The following is a 27,836-nucleotide window of genomic DNA, read 5'->3' as shown; positions in this document are numbered from 1 at the left end:
TCTGCGGTTTATCGAGGAGAAGCAAAACCGATGAAGGTATGAAGGACAGTATGTAACGGGCACCCAGACCCCGCTAACCCAGAGAGAGAAAGGGATATGAACAACATGATGCAAAGCAGGAATAGCCGCCAAAGGTTTGAAAATTCATGAAAACATACCTGTCACTCAGCCCCACTAATCCTGAGAAAAGGGATATGAACACTGGAACGCTAGGATAGTAACCAAAGGTATGAGAAGTGAAGAAAACAACAAGGGCACATGGCCCTAATAAATGAGAGTGGAAAAGATACAGACACAGTGTATCAAAGCTGAAACAACCGTTAAGAGTACTAAGGAAGTACAGACACAGACTATGTAGAAACAAAGAGAAGGAGAATACTCTGTAACCTCGACCAAAAAGTGCATGAAATCACAGGACGCTGTATTCCCCTTCTGGGCAGGAGCCCTAAGCAAAGTTTGTATGGAGAAATAAGACACTTAACCACAGAGCTATTAGACTTTGCTAAGTCCCAACACTAAGAAGGTGGGAAAGTAAGAAGTGTAATTTCAAGGCATCCTGGAGGGATTGGAACATTTTAAAAATCAGAAACTCTTTCCTTATCAAAGAGAGGTAAAACCAGACCGACGATATTTGTTAAATTTCCAAAAGGATTTGATACTACAGCTGTGAAAGCAATCTGCAAGAACTGAGATAGAGAATTAGTCGAATACAAGTGGGTCAGGCAGAAGTACATACCAAGGCTAATCTACAAACCTCCCTGTTGTTTTAGTTATGTATTTATTAGTGGTAGGGCCAGTTCGGTACTTAGGATTCGGACAGAAGACATTTTGTTTGAACCTGCACCCTTAGTTTTACTTTTGTTAGGCAGGGAACTTCCCTCATAGCAATAGGGCTTGTTAGAAGTTTTCTTTTAATTGAAAGAAAACTCTTTTTGAGCATGTCACTAAGTTGTCTGACTCCTTCTTCTGGTTCACAACAGTATATATAGTGTGTATCTGAGATGATCCTTTGAAATCAAATAACAGACTGCACCGGGTGACTGACTGACTGACACACACACACACACACACACACACACTAACCGCCCACCCACCCCCTCTTTGGTCTTTGTCAACTCAAACAAAAAGTGTGGAAAGAGGAACACAATCTTAGCAACAGTACACATACTGCATCAATCATACCTTCATACAGCTCATTAGAAAACATACCTCAAGTTCTCCAGTTCCTGTTTCTTCAAGGGAGAAGAGGGCGGGGCTGTGATAAAGGTCTCGCCTTCATGGCTTTTACTGCTGAAATAAAGACATCATCTTAATTCCAGACAGTGTTAATTCAATGCTGTCTTAAATCAATAAAAACATCCATGTTTCAAACATCAGTGTCATTAATACTATTAAGAAAAGGTTCTGTGAAAAATCCACCACTGGAATTGGATTCCATCTAACAAGTTATTTGCACATAAAGTTTTTACGACCAAAGCCGACAATCATTTTCTCAAATAAACATTGTTGGAAATAAAATCCTAAAACACCAATACAAGTAAGGGAGGGTGATGAAAGTGCATGAAGGAAACTAGATTAAAATAAAAACCAGGGGGGCGTGCGAAATAAACTAAAACGAGCAAAGCATAAAAAGCAAAACTTTACCCCCACCATAAATTTGAAAGGTCACTGGGACAAACAGCTTTGACTACATCTACAGTTTGTCATCTGTCCAGCTCTCCTCATATCACACAAATATCAGAATACAGGGACCAGGCTGATTTTTGGCCTCAAAACAAAGAACTAATACAATGCATAGGCCCCTAACATTGTATACAGAATTTAAAAAAGATTTTAACTGTGAAGAAATCACAGACTAGAAGGTTGGGAGTAGGGAGCCCTTACAGTCCAATCTGTGATACAGGCCTTGGATGCAGTATATGAAGAATCCTCAGACACTCCACTCCATCCCCTATATCTCGTCGGCATAGTGCTGCAATAAACTAAACTTCCTTCCAACTATAATGTTAAATCATGATGGTTGGTAAGCCTGCAAGGGTTTTTGACCTTTGCAGAAGTTAACACAGGGCAACGGGGCTCAATCACGGAGTGGGGCTGGGGAAGGAGGCGGGCGGATTGCAGGGACTGCAAAGGGGCTGAGCGTTGGAGTGGGCGTGGAATCTGCAAGTGCTAGAAGCGCGTTTGCAACAACAAAAAACGAAATTTAGCCAAGTAGAAAAACTGACTTGTCTGGCATATGGACAGTGCTGCAGCAAACTTACCTTCCAGCAACTTTACTTTTTTGCAGCTATTTTTTTTTATTACCTTTGTTTATTGATGGTCATGTCGGCACACACACACAGTACAGCGCAGTATCAACAGTATATACACATATAGAGCTTAAAAGACCATGGTGTGGAAACAGAAGAAAAGGATATCATGTCGCAAAGATAACTTCTGAATGGGGCGCATATGTCTTTGGGGCGGTTTGGTACAGGCATGGACAATAAATATTGTTCTTCACATTAGTTTACGAAAGACAACTCGCTGAGAAAATCGTCCGTGCTCGGTGCATGAGTGGCTTTCCAACATTTCAGTATACATTGTTTAGCAACAGCACGACACACAGTGAAAAACCTGTGGATATTTCAACAGTTTGTGGGATGGGTAGAAGGTTGATAATGAGATTTTAGATTTTGTAAAAAGCTACGTGGCTGAGGCACATTTTATTTTTTGATGTACATTCTATTCCTCCTAACTTGCAGCCTCAGTGATTGTTTTGTGGCCACATTGTGTGCATTGAAATCGACACGGATACTGGCCCTTTGAATATTACTGGTTGGGAGGAAAGGTTGCTGGGCCTATAGGTGGGAGGTTACGTCGGAGCAAGTAAATTGATTGCTTGTAAACTAAGTGTTTACTGATTTCCCCCCCTCCCCAAAGACTTTTTTCATTTTTTAAAATGTGTTCATTGCTAAACTTTGTGTTGTATAGAGGTTCCCAAGTGAGGATTCTTGATATTCAGAAAATACTATTGTTACATAAAACATTACTTTTTAATTAAAAATCTAAAACTTAAACAAAAAACAAAAACAAAAGAAGTCTGATGGTGGTTTCAGCCACCTTACCAATGTCTTCAAACGGGTATTTCAGGGGAGAGAGAGAGAGAGAGAGAGAGATCGGAACAAGCGCTATTTTCTGAACAATATCAGCAAGATTGTGCCAGAACGTGGCAATTCGAGAAAATGAACAATTTCAAGCATTTCCCCGATCAATTCTCTGTAAACTTGGCCATCATACGAGGGGTATAGTGCAACTAATTAAGGATTTCAAACTGAATGAAACGTAAGCCGGCATTTAGGGTTATCGTTTTTGTCAATTGGCCGTATTAATGGAATTTTTCCTTGTCTATCGTTGTGCCCAGGTACAGATCCCATGTCGTTTTAATTGGGTTCAGGGATTGGGAGTGTGTTTGTACTAGGGCATATAGTTTGGAAACCCTGTCTTCGTGTCCACCCCCATGGTCACCGCTCGTATACATTCGTGCGAGGCAGGTTCTGCAGGGAACATCAGTCATTTCCTACCAAAAGCAGCCCTCATGCGATAATATTGTAACATGCGCAGTTGCCCACCCCCAACAGTATGTACGACTTACATATTTACCTTCCGGGTACATGTCTCGCATCGCCTACTGTCTGCCTGGGTGCCAGGTTCTCTGTATGGCAAACGTCAGAGATAACCCAGGGAAGACCATCCGTCGCATCACACATCAATAATGCCTTACCTCAGTCAGCAGCACCCCCGCCTCAAGGTTTATGTCTAATTAGAGGCAGATAGTCTCCAACTCAACTATGGCACAGATTTTGTTTTTCGCCCAGTTCTGTATTTAACAAGTACCGCAGTCAAAATCGTGTACAAGGCGCAGAAGACAAGCAGGGGAGGTGCATCACTCCCCGCCCTCTGCAAGAAGGTGGATGGTGCTGATAAGGGACCACGTTCCGTGTTCCCCCAGCTCGACCAACGCCGCACGTTGCTTATGAGGCTTGTTGGTTGCTGCTCTAGGAGGCGGACGCAAAGGAGTTTGCAAGCTGGCTTTTGGCCCAGTTCGTGCCTCTGTCTGGGTCCGCACCGTCGTCCATGTTGTTTTTCCACCCAGTGCATGCAGTGTCTCGGCCTCTGGTGCACTACGTGGTCGGCTCTGTTGGCAGTGGGTCGGTTGGCACCGTTTTCCAGGGCCTCAGCAGGGCTCACCAAGCCTGTGTGTTTTGCCCAGATCAGAGCATTTTTGCCGCAGGTCGATAGGTTCCCACAGACCGAGATCAGTTGCAGTGCGAGTTGTCTTCCGATTAAAGGCGACAATGGAGCCGGCTGGATCGACCTCTATATGGGGATTATGTTGGAGTATACAATTGCCGTGGGGTTACACATCTGTGGGGAGTCTCATGTGCTGCTTCCAGCCGCGTGCCAGTGAGCCTGATTGGCTCCCCCTCCCCCACGGCCTCCAACTAGCAGCTCCCCCTGCAGATTTAAGTGTTCACGGCGTGGTACTTGCGGCCGGCCTGCGCACTACAACACCAGTCTCTTCCAGAGCGGATTTCTCTGCCATTCCAGGTCAGACTGCTCTGCAAATTCAGCCAGGTGTTCTTGGATCAGTCACCAACAAGTGTTGTAGCAAAACCTGTCGCCTGGTGGCTTCGGAAAGGATATAACTTAGATTAGGATGTAGTCCAGATTGGAGCTCTGCATCTAGTCTTTAAATGGGTGCATTGTGTTGCTCACTTTAACTGTCACAGATTTGCAAGGTGCACTGCTTTGCAAGCTCTTTGGGTCAGAAAATGGAAATGTTCCATCATGCATACGAAAGGCTGCGACTGCAACTGAAAAGAAATGAATTTGCAATTGGCCATTTTAACAGCGTGCTTAAAAAAGCTGTACATTTGCCATTTTCGTTTTTAAATATGCGCCTTTCTAGTCCACCAAACAGTTTCTAAATGGCACAAGCAAGTGCAAACTGAACTTTAAAAACCGAATAGCCTAGAAGCACACATTACCACAATCACCTCTTTCACCCACTCGATCACAGACTTAAATGGTTGTCTTTCACACCACATCCCGAAAGCCCCAGGGAAAGCGATTTCCTAACACAACCCACCTGCCGCTAACCGCGCATAATACTAGCTGACACCCCCTAGCCCTCCTAGACTCTACAGCCACACAAGCTAAATTTGCACACAGTGAATTTAAAGGGATGTTATTTTCGGTTTGAAAACAAATGGCATGTTGAAAGGTGCTGACAAGTATTTGAAGCCTCACAGCCAAGGACGCTTTGTATATTGTAATTGTTTGCAATTGGTTATTTAGAACATGCTTAATATCACCCACCCAGAGGTTTCTAAGAGGGGACCCGGGTAGGCAAGGTTACTGTATGTTGTGCCGGAAGGGGTGCAGTCCTCTCCTTCTCATTCAGGCTCACGTCCTGGGATCAGCCCGATGATGCTGCTGTGCAAGTATCCAAGTAGGTGCCCTTTAAAAGACGGTTCCTCACCAACTGTAGGTTTCGTCACATCTTGACGTCCATTAGTTCAAAAGACTCAATATGGCTCCATTATGAAAATAGATGGGCAATGCACTTTATCAGTGCTAAACCTCTGTACTTGGACCGATTGAATGTTTATCTCCAGCTCCGCAGGCTGCAGATCCCCCTCAACTACCAAAGCTTTCTTTTGAAGCTTATTAAATACATGCTTCCAGCCCCACTTGAAATGCAACAAGACAGTCATGGCAGGCAAGTAGTGATTTTTCCTAAAAGGGCCATAAACAGTCTTTTTTGGGTTTTGTGCATTCACGCCGACTGAAACCTTTGCTGCTGTGAGAAATACAAGGGTGCACTCCATGTTTAAGGCACAAGGAGGGATACTTGTTACCATGCATAAGCCTTGTGAGAACCCTGGTGACTACTTTAGATATTCGAAGTCCAACTCTTTCGTGGTGTGTGAGCTGAGCAGTGCCAACTGAGTACTAGTCTGCAAAGTGGAGCCAGTCTCTGGAGGATTACTCAGGGGCAACATGCTCGCTTTGGAAGCATGACGACACGGAGCAACACAGATTTGACTTTAAGCGCGTTATAAATAACCTTTCATATCATCATATCATGACTCAGTCAAGGATTGGAAGCTGGATAGCAGCACTGTTACCAGGGGCTATGCTAGAGACTTATTATAATGAGGACTCCCCTGTCCTAATGCTAATAACTGTGTAAAGCCCCAGAGCCTCCTGGGGACGAGCTCGATGGCACCTTTCTTGAGCATTGCCTTTACTTCCAACAGCAGTTGAGGGACGCGATTCTCCTTCCTGGCCACGGGAGGAATGCAAGGGCACTTCTTTTGGAATTCCAGCGAGTGACCGTTGGCCAGGGGGTCCAGCACCCAACGGTCGGTGGAGATGGACTCCCATACGCTGACCAACTTCGTCAGCCGGCCTCCCACCGGGGTGCTTCGGTGGGGACCCGACGGCACGGCCGGGTCAGTCTTGTTTGGAGGAGGCCTTGCCGCCTTGGCCTCCGTGACGACGGGATTCCCCCTTGCTTGCCGCAAACTCTGTAGGCCTCCTGGGAAGAGGAGCGGGCCGCCTGGCCGTAAGCGGAGGAGCCACCGCTGGATCCTTTGGAGGCACCCTGTCTGCTTCCGGGGCTCCGAAAGGGCAGTCGCTGCTGAAGCACCCCAAGGGCCTGGGCCGTCTCCGCTCCGAGTCGGTCTTGATGGCCTGTAGAGACTCATCCACCGCCTTACCATAGAGGTTGTTGCGGTCGAACGGCATGTCCAACACTCTGGTCTGGACGTCCTGGCGAAAGTCTGTCGCCTTGAGCCATCCCTGTCGGAGGCAAACTCTGTTGCCCAGTTGGCAAAATCCGGTATCTGCGATGTCCGTCGCCACCGTTATGGCGTGATCCGACGCCACCTCGCCCGCCTGCAGAATTTCTAGGGCCTCCGCCCTTTTGTCAACAGGCAGGAAATCTAGCAGGGGAGCTATCTTGAAGCAGAGCTCCCTGTCGTAGCGGGCCACGATAGCTAAGGCATTGGCCGCTTTAATCGTCGTCACTGACGACGACGAGATGACTCGTCGTCCCATAGAGTCCAACTTCTTGCCCTCGCTGTCCGGCGGGGAAGTGGAAGTTGAAGCCGCCGTGCCCGCTGACTACTTCTTAGCCGCTGCCGAGACGACAGAGTCCGGCGTGGGCTGGGCCCTGAGGCACAAGGGGAAGGCATCGGGGACTCGGTACTTCTTCTCGTACCTGTCCCTCTTGGCGGGTGTCGTGGCAGGGTTCTTGAGGACAGCAAGCCCCTCGTCCCAGATGTCGAGTAAAGGCACCCCGAGGGCCGTCTTCCACTTAGCCTCTCGTCGTTGGTACAGAAACCCTCCCTTTTCTGTTCTTCAGGGCAGAGCTGGAAGAGCTTGGATGCCCTGGTTATCATGGCGTGGAAAGAGCCAACCTCGTCGGCTGGGGACGCCTGCGGGGGGGGGGATGACGATGGGATGTCTGCTGTGTCATCGCCGCCGTCATCGTCCGTATCCGTTGCCGTACCCTCTCCCAGCGAGGGGGATGAGGGGTCCAGCGGTTTCACAGGCACGAAGGGCAGAGCGGGGTGGACTCTCCTCCGCTTGTTTGGAGGGCTTCCCGACTGGCCTGGTTCTGGCTCCTCTGTCGGGGTGCGTGGTAATCTCGTCCTTATCTCAGTACATAAGGATTGGATTGCCAACAAAATGGCCGCCGAGCTATCCTGGGGCTCGGGCAATGGCTGCGACGGACGCGATGGCCGCTCCACTGGCCCTGTTCGTCATCGCTATCTTCGATCACGTCAGTAGGTACCGTCCCCTGGGATCGAACCTTCTCGAACCTCTCGTTGAGGCCTATGGACCTTTCGTTGAGGCCCTTCTCTGTCTCCACCAGTTCCTCCTCAGAGGCTGATTCCGAGTCTGTAATGGCCACCGCCCCCCCCCCCCCCCTCTTTCAGCCGGGGGCTTCACGGGGGTCTTAGCGATGGGCTGGAAAGTGAATTCCCTCCGCGGCGGCAGGGATACTCTTGGCCCAGAGGCCGTTTCCTTTGGCGTAGTCTCAGCCGGCTCCGCCAGGGTGGCTGCGACCACTTTGGTAGAGGCCTTAGACGGGTGGATCAGAGCCCTCACCACCTTAGGTGCGTCCTGGGCCTTTGCCTTGGGGGGAGGGTCAGCGCCTCCAACCCCCTTCGTGATCGACCGGGTCCGCTCCAGCGGCCTACCCGGGTTCTCGGACTTCCTCTTCCCCAAACCAGAGCGCTGGCTCGTGGTCGAACATGCCGGGGAAGTAGCGCCCTGCTTGGCAACCGAAGAGCCCGACCTTTCGGTGCTCCCAGAGCACGCGGACTCGCGGTGCTTGGCCTTCTGTTGGGCTCCCGTCGCCGGGGCGCCCCCAAAGGACTTAGAAGCCCGCTCAGACGACTTCTTCGCCTATTCCGCCTTCTCACTTGCTGTGCCCTTCTCCAGCCAGGTGGCGAGGCGGGAACGACTTTTTTTTTGGTCCGTTCCGAAAGGTTCTTGCAGAACGCACAGTCCTTCTCCACTTTCGTCTTGTCCCCATGGAGGCAGTAGAGGCATCGCGAATGCTCGTCCTCCTTGAAAACGTTATATAATCCGCATCCAGGGCAGTTCCTGAACAGCTTGGATCCGGGCGTCGAGCTCACCTTGTCCTGGGCCATGTCCGTTGAGGTAGGCCGCAGATCTTCCGGAATCCTCCAAGAAGTGTAAACTCGACGAAAACTTCACCCTTGAGGGGCGTAGAAGAATTCCGAAACGGGTCCCCGGTATCGGAAGTAGAAACGGTGGAGCTTGAGGCTCGATTAAACCGGAAAAAAAGAGAAATTCTCCTGAAAAAGCGTGAAAACGCAGTAAAAAACTCAAGAGCTAAACACAAGGACTCCCAACACTTGAGCGTGCGGTAAAAATCTGAGGATGGCTGCCAGTGGCAGGGCTTATGGAGAGGGCAGTCATTGGCTGGGGGCAGTATGACCCAGAGATCAGTGATTGGTTACTACTAAGAAAGACAGATCAGAAACGAAACTGATACTGATTTTTTCTTTACCGAGGATTCCCAGCCTGACGACGGGGAATATTCATGAGCATGTGAATCCATGCCAGACCCCATGCTGGAGAAATTCTGTTTTGACTGATTTTTGGCAAAAAGGTCTGTGGGAAGTCTTTTCACATCATAAAAGTACAACCTCCTAAACTGAGTCACATCTTATCGGAGGCAGCCAACATTGATTGCCCAATCCAGTTGGTAGAGGTGTGTTTAGCAGACCTTGCCCAGCCATATACTTGGATGATGTCACTATGCATTATAAATAAGAGTCCATGACAAAACTCTAGACACACTCTTCCTGAAGTTCCTGCACTGCGTTCCTGTTCCATTCATCATCCAGATTCCATGCCCCAAACACAAGGCCAAAGGCATTGCTGACCCTACTCCAGGACCCACTGGAAAACCCAGGCAGTGTTGATCCTATTCCCAGCAAGGCCTCAATTCTAAAAACCCACTAATCTCCCATTGAAAAGGGGAAAGCAGTGGTACCTTTCGCATCCTTAACTAGCCTGGCTTGCTGCCCACTAACTGCATGCCCACTGCCATTCTGCTATCCTGCAATCCTGCCATCCAGCTGACCTTTAGTATCCAGTTACCAGAATTGCCATTCCAGTCCTTGCCTTCCAGAACTGCACAGCTGTTTGCCAGGCGCACTGCTGTGTAGTGACCAGAACTGTTGACGGTCCAAAAATCCCAAAACTAAAAGTGGACTAAGTAGAATCACCACCCCATAGAAATCCATAGTATATCTTGTCTTGCCTTTGTCCTTATCCCTCTCTAAGCCATCCTATTCTTATCCTGATAATCTGTAAAACTGTCATAATTATCCGTGCAACCGTGCCTTTGATTTCTAGTGCTAGCCCCACCTCTCTTAAATTTTGTCATGTGTAATCCTATGCCATTAGTCATATTTCCAGTGATAAGACTGGTTTCCGCCAGGGTTGGGCACTGGGGTGGTAGGATGAACTCACAAATCAACCTTGGATCTTACTCTGTCCATCTTTGGTGGTCTAGGTTGAATACTTTAGTGTAAAGTAAAACTGTTCTTGTCACAACCGATTTCCTTTCTTATTTCACAGCTTTACTTTTGTATAACTCCTCCAATTTACCACCTAGAGACTTACTTTCACTTCCATATTATCCCTGTGATATACCTCTATCCCCCAGCGCACTCCAAATCCGTGTATTTCACCTGTTTTTATTCAAACCGTTTGGGTAATTTAAGGCTGGAATTGAGAAATGCAACTTTTACACGTGTCATTTTGCTGCAATCTGTTTTAAATTTTCCTCTCATTTTCGAACTGTATGCTTTTGGTAATCCAGTCTCTGTGATTGTTAGTGTCTTTGCATTGCATTGTTGCTTTCGTGAGGAATTACGTTTGCTTCAAGGTTTTTAACATACATTCATTATTTATTTGTCCATTCCCGAGTGTCATTTCATAACATTGCAAGGGATTTAAAATCTGTTTATCGCTCTTATTTGGGGAGGGAAGGTCAGATTTGGATTCCGTTCCCGTTTCTTAGTCCTGATTACCGACTGCTTTCTATCCACTCAGAATTGATTTGTAGTTTGAGGGAACATTGCAGGTGAAATAACTTGGGTGCTATCTTTCCTAAATCAAAAAGTGCTCCTATTCCGCTGTGCTGTGTATATGTTCCACTAGAAGGTTAAACCCAGTGCATTGCTCACATTGGTGTCCGGTCAAATGTTCGAATGCAAAGCGTCGAATGACCTTTTGATCGAAAGTAAAAAGACCGTAAAAAAAGGAGCGATTTTTTAAATGTATATATTTTTTTAGTTTAGCATATATAAAAAAACGTTTTTTATAAAAAAAACAGGGGTTTGGGGGGAACCCCCATTAAAAAAAAAAGAAAAAAAAAAGAAAAAAAAAGACTTTTTTCGGTCATTTTACTGTCGAAAAAAAGGCATTCAAACCTTTTGTTTTCAAACTTTTAACCTCGAACCGCTCACATTCTCATTGTAATTATCACCCCATTGGTGATTGCTCGCCCATATTAAAAAGTGTATGATCTCTTTTGAATTTTAAAATAAATAAATATTGCATTTTATCAACCAGCCTGGTTCATGGTCCATTGTGACCCACGGAATGTGTAAAGGGGGTGTGATATGAGTGGTGTACATCTCAAAATTGAATCTGCATAAAAATAAGTAGAAAAGCATCTCAATTGCGCGCTACATACTAGGCCGAGACCAAGGTCTGTGTCGCTTGATTGAAATCCTTAACATAGTGTCTGGTATATCTTGTTCACTAACCTGCTCAGTAGTGGTGGTGGGGGAAAAGCGCAGATACATTTCCCTGACCAGTTAATCCGCAGGGCGTTCACCTTGGATCCGGGGTGGGGAAACCTGGATGCAAAGTCTTGGCATTGTGAATTTTGGCTTGTGACGAACAAGGGAGGATAGCCCCAGAGGGATAAGATATTGTTTAAGAAGTTTCTGTGAAGCAGCCACTCATGTTCTTCGGGTAGAATGAGCCTGCCAGCGAATTCAGTTCCCCTGGAACATGTTGCAACCTTAGGAACATTCTCTGCTTGAGCGCCCACTTCCAAATTTTGTGTGCTAGCCTGGACAGACTTGTGACTTTGGGCTGTGATCTGCATCCACAGGCCATGCGTTGTGTGGTGAAGGAAATGGGCTCCCCACCCAGTGAGTTGAGTCTGTTTTGACAATCGCTTGCACTGTAAGTTTTCCCTTTAACAGATTTTCCTTTGTCCACCAGCATAGCGCTTGAACTAGGGTTAGCGCAACAACCACTAGATCATTCCACTGACAGCTTGCCCGAGACCACTGTATCGATAACCACTCTCGCATTGGCCGCATGCGCAGCCGTGCGTGTGGAACCAGGTAAATGCATGAAGCCATCTGTCATGATCCCTGCTTCCAAGGGGTCAGGACTTGCCCCACGACCTTGGAAGCAGGCCCATAACTCTGATCCCAGGAACCAGCCAGTCCCGATTGGGACCTTTTGGACCTTGTCCTGGCGTCAGTGGCGCCAGGCTCATGATGGTGACCGGTCCCGGCACTGGAAGCACCGGGCTTATATCTCATATTAGGTAAGAGTGCTTGGTGGACCTACCTGTAGCAGACCATGCTGCTTACTTACCAGCTAACTGGTCTCCTGATCCTTTTCTGCCTGGGACTACTTTTCTGTCTGGGTGGAGCAGGAGCCACTCCCTGGAAGCAGAACACAGGAACTCTTCTAGAAATCTGGAACTCTTTTCTTACCTGGGTGGGGCCGTGGAAGAAGACGCCTAAGCACTACGGAAGGCTATTTAAATCACACCCGATTGTTTTCACGTGCTTCGCGTTATTCTGCATCTGCAGCAGGACGCTCACCGTGTCAGCTCCAGGAAACCTCCAGCTCCAGATCCTGTGAATACTAAATAACCTGCTGGGATCCAACCTTCAGTCTTCTTCAGTCTTCTGCAGCTCCTGCAAGATAAGGGCACAGGTAAGGCTAAAGCAAAGGCAGCAAATCTACTTACCTAATCCAACGGCAGCATCCGAAGCGCCTTTTTCTGCCTTTCTCTTCCGGCATCCGACATCTGCAAAGAGAAAGAACATCGGTCAGTAATATTTAACTACAGAGCCTGCTTACCTGTGTTACGCTCATACCAACTCAGCTCGCGCTGCATTCCGGCACCTGCAAGGCAAGATACTTCGGTTAGTAACGCTTAGTTACAAGACTGCTCACCTGTGTTACGTTTGCTTCCAATCTGTTCGCGCGGCTCCTCGGCACCTGCAAAGACAAAAGAGACATTACGGTGCATTCTACGGCGCTAGAACAGTCTTTCTACTTACGTGCCATTAGAAGGATAATCTTCATCGCCACAGCATCTGAAAAGGGAAAAGACATAGACTTTAAAACTTAAGACTTTTGAAAGAGAAGAGAACAATCTAAAAAGGAACTTTATTACTTACAAGGCACGCTCGTGCATTAACGGCGTCTTCGCTCTCAGCAAATCCTCTGCTATCAAGAGGCAGAGCTCGCATCCAGTGAAGCAACTGGACCCAGCGCCCCTGCACAGGACGCAGGATGGAGAGCCCGGCAATTACCTATATGAGGTAAGCGCAATATCAACCCAGTTCCACGAGGAAAGAAAGGGCGAGAGGGGCAAGGAACTTTCCAAACCTTCCAAACACTAATACCTTGGTTTACCCTTGCAGACATCTTACTCTCCAGCTTAAACTGTCGGTGGGAAGGGGGCCCAGTCCGGGAGCAAAACGAACCCTGCGCCTAACACTGAAGACAGTATCCTCGCCAGATCAAGACCTGCGCCTCCGGGGGAACCAGGTGAGCGTTACACCATCATCCGATCAATCGCATTGCTTTGCGTACGGTTATTTGGCGACCGGCTATATACTGAAGTCTTTGCAGCAGTACGTTTTGCACTCTTTTGTTTGACAGAAAGACTAGACCCTCTTCTGTCTTTATGCCAGCTCCTAAGAAGTGTTTTGTTTTGCTTGGAAAAAAAAAAATGATTGTTTTCCTTGATTGAGAATACCAAATGGAACAGAATATGTATTTTTCTCTCTGGGTATTGTGTGTGCAAATGTGGGGGGATTCCCCTGTGATCAGCTAGTCGTCCACTAGAGTACACTGGGATTGATTCGCTGCATAGATGCGCTGCCACTACCGCTAGTACGTTGGTGAATACCCTCGGAGCGGTGGTTGCCATGTAGTCACCCCTGTTTTAGCAGTGGGATTACTTCCTGTAGCCTTGTCATGCAGAATCTTTGTAGCTTGACATAGGTGTTTGCAGGGCGTAGGCTTAGGACAGGGTGCATCGTTAGGTCTTTTTTTTCTGCACAAGGAAGTACATTGAATAAATAACCTTGTTTACTTGGTTTGCCCAGACGATTTCTATGGCATCCTTTAGTAGCAGTGCTTTGACTTCTTCTAACAGGAGGCGTTGTTCTTCCTGTGTAGTTTGTCTTTCTCTTGGCGGGTGTCTGGTGTTTGCATTAGCTCTATGCAATATCCCGCCGCCACGGTGGAAAGTACCCACTTGTCCGACATGAACCCCTCCCATGCGCGGGTAAAGTGAGAAATACAACCTTCAAATGGAGCGGCATTGGAGGGAACTTGCAGCAGTTGGTCATTGCTTAGGAGGGGTTGAGCCCCCTGTTTAGGAGGAGGATCTGCCCGTACTTCTAGACTTTCTTTGGCCTCTTTGAAAATCCTGTTGGGAGGATTGTCCTTGTGAATATAAGACCTTTGCCTACCCAGGTTGTAATTGGAGGACCGCTGGGAGTTCTGCCCTCTAAACCGGTGTGTATTTGAGCCTCCTCTCTGCCCAAAGGGTTTGTTAGTGAGTTGTCACAGGGATTTGAGGATGTCATATTCCTCCTTTGCGCTTTTAAGTGCATCTTCGGCTGCTTTGCCAAACATCACATTGGGCTCAGTTGGGCATGTTTAAAAGGGTAGCGTGGGTCTCCAATATGAAAGTCAATTGACGGAGCCATGCATGGCATTTGATTAGTGTGCCTAATGCCACAATCCGCCCTGCCTTGTCTGCTGCGTCTACCTTTTTCCTAAGGATGCAGCGTGCTACTTGCCTCCCTTCATCGATGGTGTGTGAGAGCTGTTTTTTTAGGGGCTCTGGAACCAAGTCTATTTGTTGTGAAGATCTCGTCCCACTTGTGGCAATTATAGCTGGATAATAGCATAGTTTTACTAGCTATTCTTATTTGATAGGCACCCGAGGAAGTTACTTTCCTGCCCAGGGTGTACATCTTCTTACTTTCCTTGTCAGGAGGTGCTTCGGTAGAGGTGTTCCCACCTTGTTTCTTGTAGTGGTCGTCACCAGATAGCTACATCGCTGCGAACCGCGAAGTGCAGCGTTGACACAGAGAGAAAAGGTTTGACTTGGAAATTGCCGCTAGTACAAATAACCTGGTGACCACCACGGAATAGGAAAATACAGAATGGGTTGGCAACGTAACAGCACACAGTTCCTGAAAAAATAATTCATACTTGTTTCGGAGTTAAGAAGTGATGCAAGCACAGTCAAGGGAAGCGTCACCAAAGGTTGCGGGGCTGACTGTATGTAAAGAGAACTTGTATGTAAAGAGAACTGTGGACAGTTCTTCTGCTTAATGAATATTAGGGAGATTAAATAGAGCAATAGTAGAAGCTGGAGAAATGGGGGTCATTTTTAAGTGTTGCCAGAAAGTATCACAGTATAAAATTGTAAGGCTCCCAGCAGCATAGGCAATTCAACACTGAAGGTGGCTTGTATAAAAGTCTGTAATTGAGGTTGGGGAACAAACAGCAGACCCAGAGGATAGATACCAAGTTGTAAGAGAACTAAACATGCCAGGCAATTGTTGTGGGATATATAGACACAGTACATTGGTAAAAGTAGGGTGTCATATCTGTTGATAATTTTGATTGACACTTGGAGTTTGGATTAAGTACTAAATTGGAGAAATGGTAATTGTGGATCAGAACACCTTTTACAGACTGTTATATGTTTTTTGATAAATGTGTATGAGCTATTGGATTAAATATTCAATACTCGATACTAAATGTTATGACCACCTGATCTTTCTACTGCAGTCCACATAGGTTATTTTGCTTGGGTAGAGTTTATTTGACCAGGGGTGAACTATGTGATGCATGATTAAAAGTCCCGGGTATCTCCTTGAGTACCGAGGCAGATTTCCTATCCCCAAGGATTTTTTCTACGAAGTCTTTATCGACTTGAGCTTCCTGGATATCTATCCTACAGTGTTCTGTAGCCTTTAAGAGTAGGTCATTGTACTGCAGCTGGTTGTCACTGGGTGGTTGGTGAGGTCTGGAGATTGGATGTTGTAAACCTCGTCGTTATCATCATCATCATCATCTTAGTATTGGTCCAAGTCCCCTGTGTCCCCTTGATCCTCTGCGTCTGAATATGACCCAGGGTCCTGAAAGCCTTGAGTGCCAAAATAATGTGTCTTGACCTATGTCTTTATATGACGAGGTAGAAGCTTGCGTGGAGTCTAGGTGGGCTTTCTTGGCGGCGGTCCGTTTGGTTGCTGCTTCGCCTTGAGGGGGGCCCTGAAGATTGTGGAGTTGATCTGGGTGTTGAGAAAAGAGGTTTACAAAACTGGATATTCTCCTCATGATCCTATCAAATTGTTCTGGGGTCCATTTGGAGGAGCTTGACAACACAGAGGGAGCAGGTGTAGGTTCTGGGGCAGGGGTCTGTTTATGATTCATTGCCCCTGAAAGGGCGTCCTGAGGGGTAGAGTAATCCCTACTCTTCGAATAGAATAAACTTGGATACGGACGCCTTGTTTTGAATAAGAAGGATAAGCATTTGGCGGGGAGCGCACGCCACTAGAACTGGGTGTGATCGCAGGCTAGAACTGCTGGTACCAAAGTACACAAGGAATTTGCCTGGCTGTAGAGGTGGACTACCATCAATAAAACAGACTTGATTGTGCAGTGCACGAGGAAAGCGATACCGCAATTCTGGGCCCCATCCACAGAGAGAGCTCCAGGCAGGTGGCAATTAACACAGGATAACAAGCTATATGCAACAAAGGACCAAAAACGAGGATTAGCGGTAAGGGACTAACAGAAGCAACTTCACGAGAGGAACACCGGATCGCGCGGGGTGCCGCCCCAGCTGGCTGATTATCGCTGGCTGGATCACGACCTATGGCCATGTCCCCTCCCAAGGGGCAGGCCAGCATTATGGAGTCCTTTGCGGCAGCCAGACCAAAAGAACAGAGACAAGAAGCTAAAGGGGCCGGCCCAGACCAACAAGCAACCGATGAACATAAGGACAAGCAAGTGCTGGAGGCTATTGCTGGACTGCGCTCCTTCATTGATACTAAAATAGAAGAGGTGAAATCAGACATGCAGCTAATGCGCCAAGACATGCGCAACCTCACAGAGCAGGTAACTGTTACAGAGTAGGGGCAGCGAGAAACATCCGAAACGCAGAAGGACATACAAAATAGGGTACAAGAGCTGGAAAGACACAACAAAGTTCTTACCTTGCACTTGCCTCTGCACTTACCTTGCACTTGCCACCAGCTGGCCCTATTTATTTATTATTTTATCTCTATTCTACTTATTTGTACTGCACTCCCCCCTCCCCCTTCCCCTTGCACTTTTTCCCTTCACCCTACCCCTGCACTTGTGCGGTCTGAATGACACCTGGCCTAGTAGGATCGTTGTCTGTCTTCCCCTTGTTCCCCCCTCCCTGCCTCGTCGCGCCTTGAAACACTTGTGTATAGGCGCGTTACAAATGCCATATATCAAGAAAGAGCAGAGGACGCAGAGGGGATTTCTGGATGCAATAACGTACGCCTACTCAGAATCCCAGAGGGGATGGAAGGCCCCAATCCAACGAGCTTCATAGAAACCCTGCTACAACAAGAAAATAGGTGCAGGTCGCCACTCAAGGGCTTGCGGTCGAAAGGGCTCACAGGGCCTTGCAGAAGAAGCCACCACCCGGATCGCACCCCCGTCCGATAATAGCAAGGAACCTAAACTTTCAGGACAGGGAAATCATACTATGCTACTCACGTGAGGGAGGTGAAATAAAAAGACAATGCCAGGATCGCCATATACCTGGACTACAGCCCAGCAGTTCAAAGAGCAAGAAACTCTTTTGTCCCGGTCAAAACTAGATTACTGCAGCTGAACCATAAGTACATGTTGATGTACCCGTCCAGGCTCAAAGTAATATATAAGGGGAGAACAATTTTCCTGGAAACACCTGCGGCGGCCAACATGTGGCTCGAACACAACAATATGGATTAGAGGAGAAGAGGCTGCATCATAATCTACACATCAGAGTCAATAAGAAACACCCCAAAGGCTACGGATAGACACTTGAACCAAAAGCGACCAAGCCAAAGTCTACACCAACGACGGGGGACCTGTTGAATCGTCAGGCCTGACCAGAAAGGTACAGCCCTGCGAAAGGACTGGTGCCAGCCTGTTGCTGACACACCGCAACCCGCCCACAATGTACTGGAGGGGCCTAGATGTGGCGGGGCACCTGAGAGTTGCCCACACGGCGCAACTGCTGGGTGCAGTAGGATAAGTTTATTTTGTTTGAAATGTTTTACAGTCTTCACAATAATAGATGCATGGGAACAGCGGGTGCCTGTCCTGCAGAAAGGGAAACCACTGAACAGAGATGGCAGCTGATATTAGGGTACGGACAAGGCGGATGGGCTCCTACATGCGCAGGAACAAGATGAAGTCCTTCCTGAAGAGGAAACAAGTCTCCATCACATTACTACAAGAAACACCTCACTACTGAGGGTAATGCAAGGGTGATGGAGCGGTGGGGCGGACAGGGTTTTGGAGCAGCGTACTCCAAGTATGCCCGCGGGGTATACACATGGATAAACAGCACAGTGCCTTTCAGGCTGCTATCAAAATAAGTAGACACAGAGGGGAGGTACCTGATACTCCGGGGTAGTATTGAACAGCTAGAAATGTGCCTAATTAACACTTATCTCCCCAACTGCGGGACCTCAGCATACCTAACCAAGCTGGGTGCTAAGTTGACTCCCTACAGGGATAGTTTTTTCATATGGGGGGGAGATTTTAACTGTGTAAGAGACCATATTCTGGATTGGTCAAACCCACCGACAGTCACCCAAACTAATCCACTCTTCTTTAGTGATAAAGGACCTCATCTGGCAGAGGTGTGGAGGGAACTACACCCGGAGGGTAGGGAATACTCCTACTTTTCATCTCCCCATGAGCTCTACACTAGGATAGACTACCTATTAATAGACAAGCAGTACCTGCCCCAGGTGGAGTCGGTGTCCTACCTGGGCAGATCAATATGTGACCATTCACAGCTTCTTATGGCTTCTTCCTAAACCGCTCATACCATTGTGGCCGATGCCAACGGAGGCTCTAACAGACTGTGCCTTCAGAGAGGGACTCTGAAGTAAAATAATAGAGAACATAAATAACAACGTAGGGAGCATAAAAGGATGGGACACGATCTGGGAGGCACTGAAAGTGGTGGTTAGGGGAGAGGCCATTGCTAGTGCTGGGGGCATCAGGAAGACACTGAGGAAAGAGTTGGAGGCAGGGAAGTGGAAGATCAAACAGATGGAAGCCAGGGCTCCGAAGACTAGGGAGGCAGAGCGAGAACTAGAGGTGGCCAGCGATGACTGTCAAAGTGCCTGGGTTAGACTGCCTAAGTTTGACTATGTTGCAAAGACCACTAGGACACACTCGGAGGGCGATAAACCAGGTAGGCTATTGTCATGGCTGTGCAAGAGGGGGAACCCGAAAACACCGGATCATTGAAAATAAAGACCCCACCGATCTGGTGCATACGTCACAATCAGAAATTAACGAGACATTAAATGGTTTTATTCCCAGCTGTACCGCCACGCAACAGTAGTACCTCAAGGCGACATCCTAGACACGCTGGAAGAGATAGGTTTGCCGGCACTGGGTGAAGACCAACGGGTCATGTTGAATGGGGAACTGACGGTTGAAGACATAAACAAGGCGATTAAATCACTATCGACTAGCAAGACCCCAGGTAGTGATGGGCTGCCCACCGGGTTTTACAAGATATTTGATGCTGAGTTGGCCCCAGTCATTCAAGAGTTGTTTACAGAGTCGTACGAAACGGGGATGCTGCCGAGGACTACGAGGGAGACACTGGTAGTACCAATACCTAAGCCCGGGAAACCGGCAGACGAACGCGGTTCGTATGGGCCGATAGCAATGCTCAACTACGACAAAGATACTGACTACCATATTGGCCAAGAGGTTATCTAAGGTTATAGGGGCTTTGGTGCATGAACATCAGAATGGGTTCATACCGGGTCGGAACACTGCGGCAAACCTCCGTGGGCTACAACACATGGTGGCGCAAACGGCGGACTCAAAGGAGTCATACGCGATAGTCTCCCTAGACGCCATAAAAGCATTTGATTCTATATACTGGGAATGGCTCATAGCCATCTTGGTACAAGTTGGGCTTGGCAACCACTTCATTAGGTGGGCCAAGATCCTTTACAAATCACCGGTGGCCAGGGTAAAGACTGGGAGAACGGTGTTAGGGCTCTGGGACATACAGAGGCACCAGACAGGGCTTTTTGGGGGTGCCCGAAGATATAGAATGTCTGGGTCAGTATATAACAAGCCTGTAGAAGGGCAGGGGTAGTGAGATACGTATGGTCACCGAAGGAGTGCCTCCTGGGGACCTACCCACGAATATGCAAAGGAAGGCATGTCGTTAAATTTATGGACATGGTATGTGTGCTGGCCATAAGGGCCATTGCAATGGCGTGGAAAACAGAGGCGGGCCCATGGTTTGCCAAATGGCACAGTGGACTGCAACACTGGGCAGGGGCAGAAACTAGGGTGTGGGGTGACTGAGTGGCCAAGGCAGGAAGGGGAAGCTAGCCCTACTTATGAGGCCTGGAAGACTTTAATCTGGGATATGTTCCACCCATCGGATGATAAACCCATGTGAAAGACTTGGGTTCACTGTTAAAGAAGCCAATTATTACCTGTGGCTGAGCCCACGCAACGAGGCAACCAGGTCCCCTGGACCTGGCCAGTAAAACCTCCAGAAATACTTGAGGGGCCGGAGCCACTCGGAGGATGGAGCTGAGAGCCCCCAGCAAAGTACTTTGTAGTGAAGACTGGTTGTTTGTTTTTTCCTTTCTCTTTGTTGTTGTAGAAGTTCTTGTTAACGTCAATTTTCCTTCAGTACATGTTGATCAGTGATGTAATGGGAATAGAGTATGGGTAATGTATAATATAAATGCCAATAAAAAACATTTTAAAATAAAATGAACACCTCTACGAGCTATTTGCCATGTCAGAGATTCAAAATTCTTATGTTATAAAATGAAATCAAGCTTCAGCGAATAAAGGTGATGAAGCAAGACAACCTACAGAAGTGCCTATGGAGGCACAAGGGAGTATAACTCCTAATGAAATGAGAGGAAATAAAGTCAATAGGTTCATATAAAGCTAGTCAACATAAAGAGCAGCGAGCGCCACCTCAAATCAACCAATGGTTTCGAATTATCAACCTACGTTGAAAGGACCCACTGGCTTAGAAAGGATACACCAAAAAATAATGCAGCCCCAATCAAGTAATGGTCAGATAGAACAAATAACCAATCACCATCCACCCCCTTTAGAAGTGGTGAATAAGAAAAACTATGCCTAGAAAACAGCAAATCCATACGAACCTCCATCAATTATTAATCGAATGCCGAGAACATCCATTTGCGGAATGTTATCTGAATAGATCAAGTATACTGAACATCTGTAAGGATTTAACTAATTTAAGCAATATAATCTCTACAGATATTGATGCCATCGAATTTCTTGACAATCATGATCTCACTGAGTGCAAAGGTCTATACGATCCATAGTTACAGCCAACATTATTTGGGGCGAAGGGAACACTTTATGAAATGGGCTCCAATCTAAAACAAGAGCACAGTCATTTGAACTTAAATAGAGGAGACGGATTGGATAAAAAATAAAACCTAAGAATATACGGTGCTGAGCGGCTAAACACATCCCAATCAAATCCATGAGTTTTAAACCATTAGTCAAAATGCAGTTCAATATCAAGCATAACAATCCCTTGTTACGGAGTCAATTTGGCTAATTTCCTGGAACACCAGAGGACACAACCATCTGGTCAATACGAAGGAAAGTGATTTGAACAACTACGACATCGTTATCTTACAGGAAAAGTGGATGGCAAGTGCCCCGACTGGAGATGGCTATCATGTTTTGCTAACATCGGCTTTAACGCAGATCAGAGGTCGTCTGATGGCTGGTTGAATGGTGGCTGTTAAAAAAAACAAGAACTTTAACGCCCATCAATGTACATCTCCCTATATATAGTAGTTAAACTTGAGAAAGTTGATTACATTATGGCTATAGTAAACATCTATTGGTGCATAGCCCAATTGACATCCTCGATAGCTTGTCAATGGACAGTAATATAGATTTTATCATGGTTGTAGGTGATCTGAACCTTCATCTACTATCAAATCTTGTTGAAAAGAAAAGTCTGGATGAAACAAGATGCAACAATTTGATGAAAGAAACACAATATGTTATGCTAAATGGTACAATATAAACAGATGTTCCTCCACACTATACATGGCACAGGGGATCCTCAAAGGCCATAATTGATTAGATCTTTACTAATCTTCAATTTATGACAATGATTGACTCTCCGTATATAATTTCAAATGATTTGAGTTATCACTGTCAGTTAAGACCAACGTGGACATGGGACCTGGGTCCTAAAAGAAAAACAGATTCTGGTATGGCTTTTTCGAGGTTCTTTCGAGGGGGTCGAGGCCGCATTCTCGAACACCATCACCTTTTTGCGGAATTCTTCCCACTTACTGGGAGAATCCGATTTAGTCGGACAACGAATTTCTTCGGTCGACTCTGATGAAGATGAGGGAGATCTATGTCTCCTCTTCATTTTTTTTCGTTGACGACGAAGAATGTCTCGATCTACTAGATCGAGATCTCTTCGAGTGCCTATGGCGATCCTATCCCTTAGAACCGGTCGCTTTTTTGTGTTTTTTTGACAAAACCTTTTTTGAGGCCTCCCTCCCCACCGACAGTTTATCTCTCCTCTCACGAAGAGCTTTTTCGGTCATCTATTGGCAGGAGCCGCAGTCCTCGGTTCGGTGACTGGAACCGAGACACCAGAGACAAATCCGGTGGGGATCGGTAATCGACATCTTAGACCCACAATCCGCACACTTTTTAAACCCAGTTCTGGGTGTTGAAGATGATGACATTTTCTCACAGAAAATAGAAGCGCGCCGTTCTCGATAGCAAAGCGATCGGAAAAACGGAACTGCAGCAACGGGCGCGGCTCGAGCTACTTATACCATCGGTGTCGTCGACAGAGTACGGAGTACGTCGAAGGACAATCGACGCCACAACCTCGAGCACAGCACCCTCTGCCCAGAATTTTTTTTTCCGAAGCAGCGAAGCTGAAGATAACGATTTATCACAAGATGAGGAATACATGGGAGGACACAATCCATTCGAAACATGATTTAACAATTCCTGAAAGAACTAAACATACTAAACATCTAAAATCAGTTAATAAGAATTGGCTAGGGAGCAGAAAAGCACTTAGCTACCAACAAGACAGCGAACAGATGTTACAATCGGATGGTAGCTAAATCTTCAGCCAAGATATGGGGCCTACTAAACAAATCAACTTTTAAGTCACAAAAAAACTCAGTACAAAGTCACTAGATATCGGAAGATTCATGGACATTGTACTATCAAGGAATTTATCAAACTATGTTGCCTAATGTTCAAACCTTGCCTTGTGGGTTAGCTTGGGATCATCGGTTACATTTTGATGAAGATGATCTAAAATTCTATTGCTCCAAATTGAGCTCATCATGGGCGTCGGGCACGGATTGTTTAGATAACACTACGCTGAAGAAGCATCCAGATTTATGGGCCAACATTCTTAACCATATTTTTATACAAGTCATGGAAAGGGGAGAAATGCCAGCTTCCTGGAAGCAATCGGTGATAATACCCCTATTTAAAAAAGGAGAGATTGGATCCTAGCTCATTTAGACCAACACCACTGTTGGACTGTCCAGGCAAAATATCTGCGCGTATAGTGCTAAAAGAATTTAATAAATGGCTGACGGAAGCAAAGTTAAGAGATCCTTATCAAACAGGGTTCATTCTAGCAATTGGAACTAGTATAAATCTACTAACCCTAAAAATGCCATCATAGCCAAATATCAGAAAATGAAACAGCCGCTGTAAATCGCATTTGTTGACTTCAAAACAGCATTTGATGGGGTACCAAGAGAATTGCCGTTTATGAAGTTAATTAAACAAATGCCCTTGGAGCATATTAAAATGGCTGTTAGAGTTTCATGGAGAGACGACAATTTAAATAAGAATTAGTAGAGAGGGGCTCTTGACATAGCCAAAATTGACCTCAAGAGGGCTGAAGCAGGGATGTATACTTGCTTCAGCCCTCATTTTTTTATTTTAGATTTGGGCCAAGGATTTGGAGACATTGTCACAGACTCACCAAAATTGGGAGGGGATGAAGTTAAATAGCTGCTATATGTAGACGATCTCCTGTTAATATCCAAGACACCACTAGGGCTAAGAAATATGCTCAAAGTTCTGGAAAAATATGCAAGCCAAAATATGATCTCAATAAACAAAAAAACACAAGTCATTCAGTTTGGAAATCAAAAATAACAAAGATACAAGAATATTTGGCACACAGATAAAACGAAACTGCAAGTAGTTCCATCGTATATATATATACTTGGGGGTGAACGTAAACAATAACCCTGTGGACTTATCTTTTGAAATAAATTTGAAAATTAAATTTAAGTGCAGTATTATTGTTATGGTGTAGCTTTAATGAGTTATAAATATATATTGCTTAGGATGTAGATTTAAAAGTATAGAGCTATATGTAAGTTTAGGATGTGTTTAATAGCTATGGAAAGCATACATTCCATGTAGAAAATGAAGCTTTGTTATCCAAGTGATGGTTGGAATGTAGGCATCTCATCTTATGAGAGGACATTCCACTTTGCTATGATGCGGTTTACTTTCATTTGCGTTCCGTTTTAATCCGTTGCTGTACTCCTGTGTGCCTGGTTGTAATATTATGCAGCTGGAGGTCGTTTTACATTAAAGATAACTTAAATAGAACTTGATTACATGTGTCCAGACGTTCATACCTAACATTGGCGACAAGGATTCATACAGAAGCAAGCCTGGACCTCTGCTGCACGCCTGCCCGCCCGTGAAAGTCTGACTGAAGTGCCCCGATAGGCTCCCACGCCGTGCTACATCATGGCCGCTCCGTTCTGTTGAACATTGCAGCGGCCCGCAAGTATGCGTTTTCCCATTTCTTCCCCGAGCTCTCTGCGAATTGCCATAATCTGCATAAGTCCCCTCCTCACCCGACGCGTTCCTGCAGTCACTCGCGCTCCAAACTAACGCATTTGATGTGAAGCTGTCTCTCTGCTGCTCCACCCATTGCCGTTGTATACCGTAATACAGGGAGAAGCCGCGCACCACCAACCAGACATCTCTAAAAGACTTGGGTTTACTGTTGAGATAAGGGGCGAGGAGGGGTGAAGATGGAAGTTAGTGTATAAGGTGGAATTTGAGAAGAAGGATAATCAGTCACAGCAGACCTTTCATTAGGGGCAAGAAGGGGCAGGAGGCGCTCAGCATTTAAGAACGAAGATACATTGCATTCCTCAAAACAGTACAAGGGTATAAGCAGGAGCTGATAAGAAGCAGGCAACATTACAATAGGAGCACTTATACAATAGGAATACCCTGGAAGCAGCAGCATCAGACAGTTCCAAAAGTGTGGCACCTATAGTAGTTCTGTCCCGTGCTCATCTAAGAGGAAGTGTTTAGAATTGACAAGCAGCTGACAGCACTACAATAGGATCACCTATGTAACAGTAATCCTCCTGAAGCAGCAGCAACAGGAAACCTTTATAGTAGTAATATTCTGATGCTCATTTAAGAGGAAGTGTTCAGAAGCTGTTTGCATTCCACTGAGACAACCCCATATAACAGTACCATGGCTATGAAGAATGTTAGTGGCCCACCTATGTTTATGGCGAATCCAGGGCCAACAAAGATCAAATGGGCACAGTGGAAGAAAGGATTCATGCATTATTTGAAAGCGGCTGGTGTGAATTTGTTTTCTAGTGACAGAAAATGTGTCATTTGATGCATCATTTCGATTACAAAGGACAGAGAATCTTTGAGACTTTGCCACAAATTGCAAGTGATGGTGAGGGAGATAACCTATCTGATCTTCAAAGTGCGTTTGCGAAAATGGACTTACATTTTAACCCAAAACAAGTATTATACTAGAAAGGTATAACTTTCGCATGAGAGTGCAGGAATCAGTTGAAGAGTACATTACTGCGCTCTGCCAATTGGCATATTCATGCACATGTCAGGGAGCCTATGATGAACATCTTTGTCCCCAATTCATGACACATTGCAGCTCTGATCGCATATGTGAGGAATTATGGCTCAAAGATGAGCCCACATTGGATGAAGTATTAACCATTGCCAGGAGGGTGAACATTAAGTAGCTTGCATTGCTAAGTTGGCAAAGAGAGACACTAATGAGATGAAGGCAGAGGCGTTGAATGTGAATGAACAGAAGAGTAAGAAGAAGTCTAGAGATAGAGAGAAACAGCCATACCGAGGCAGTACTGAGCCAAATAACTACAGGCAGAGGGAGAGTAAGGAGAAAAAGAAGAACGGTTATGTTAATGTTGTGCTAGTAGCACACACTTCGCTGCCACAATAGTCTGCCCAGGAAGAAGAGCAGTGTGTTGAAAATGCAAGAGGAAGGGACATTTTGCAAATTGTTGCAAAAACTATCAACACGCTCAGAAGAAAGTTTTATATGTCACCGAGGAGGAAGGACGGAAATCTTCTGATGAGAATGAATTTACAATGGAAAATGTTATTGTGAACACTATTGTTGACACAGTTAAACGCTGTGGACGATGTGAATGAGGAGGACGATGAATGTGAGTGTCCATATGTGAGTGTTAAAGTGGATGGGAAAGTATGGATGATGGCAGATTCAGGATCAAAGATAACACTCATGTTGAAAGAGGTTTTGAAAGGGTTGTAAAAGGTGATGTGCAAAGACTTTTCAAGCCCGACATTAGGCCTGGCGGCTACAATCACGACCCAATTGATATTTTGGGTTATAGCAGAAATCGGTTTGAATTTAAGGATCGGGAATGTGAAGGAAAAATGTACGTAACCAAAAGAGGTCTTACTTTGTTGTGGTGGAGGGAGCAGAAAAAGCTGAAGATCAAATTTGATCCCAATGGTGCTGAACAGGTGTTACAAGTACACGAATCAACCACCAGTAAACATCCAATGGTATTTAAAAAGGGTAGTGGCAAAATAAAAGATATACAGCATCAAATTATTTTAAAGAAGGGAAGCGTACTGATAGCTGCAAAATTGAGGCCAGTGCCGTTGGCAGTAAGAGGGGGTCAAGGAGGAGCTTATCAAATTATTGAAGTTAGATGTTATTGAAAGAACGGGAGGAGTGTACTGGACTTCTCCATTAGTAGTGGTTAAGAAAAGATCAGGAGAACTCAGTTTGTGTGTGCATTTACGCCAACTCGATAAGTGTGTGATGGTAGATCGCCATCCCCTTCCAAATTTGTCAGAGATGCTTTCTAGGATTGGGCAAGGGAGGATATTTTCCAAATTAGACATGGCTTATCAGGTGGAATTGGAGGAGCGGTGCCAAAAACTCACTGCATTTGTTGGTATGCCGTTGTTTCATCGCCTGCTGTTACATCGCCAGGCTTTTAAACGTGCACATTACATCCTATGTGCTCACCAAATTTTTTAGGGGGGGTGGGAAAGGGCAAATTAGGGTTTGGGCGGGGGGGCATTAGTACAAAATAATTGTGGGTGGTTGGTTTGGTGGGGGGTACCCCTCCCCCCCCAAAAAAATTAAAAAAAACAGTGAGCACATTTGATGGAATGTGCACGTTTAAAAGCCTTGCGATGTAAAAGCAGGCGATGAAATCACATGGAACCGCATTTGTCACCCATGAAGGGGTATTCCAGTTTAAACGCATGCTGTTTGGGCTTGTGTCTGCTACGGCAGTCTTTCAAAAAGTCTTCGTTCCATGTCCCTATCAAATCCACGC

At 46.1% G+C, this 27,836-nt stretch overlaps 1 protein-coding gene across 6 annotated transcripts in view; it reads right to left on the bottom strand.

Annotated features, from left to right (window-relative positions):
* Positions 1 to 27,836, bottom strand: part of CNOT10 (CCR4-NOT transcription complex subunit 10) — a 1,248,840-nt gene that overhangs the window by 330,037 nt on the left and 890,967 nt on the right. For 4 of the 6 annotated variants that reach the window (XM_069648815.1, XM_069648816.1, XM_069648813.1 and 1 more), the window contains one exon: positions 1,210 to 1,290. In XM_069648815.1, the coding sequence (XP_069504916.1) occupies positions 1,210 to 1,290 (81 nt within the window). The remainder of the gene's footprint in view (positions 1 to 1,209; positions 1,291 to 27,836) is intronic. The other 2 variants (XM_069648817.1, XM_069648814.1) reach the window with 1 other exon arrangement.

Source organism: Ambystoma mexicanum, chromosome 2q (genome assembly GCF_040938575.1).
Source record: "Ambystoma mexicanum isolate Mex_15411 chromosome 2q, UKY_AmexF1_1, whole genome shotgun sequence".
Classification (NCBI taxonomy): Eukaryota; Metazoa; Chordata; class Amphibia; order Caudata; family Ambystomatidae; genus Ambystoma; species Ambystoma mexicanum.
This window is presented reverse-complemented; position numbering and strand designations above follow the sequence as displayed.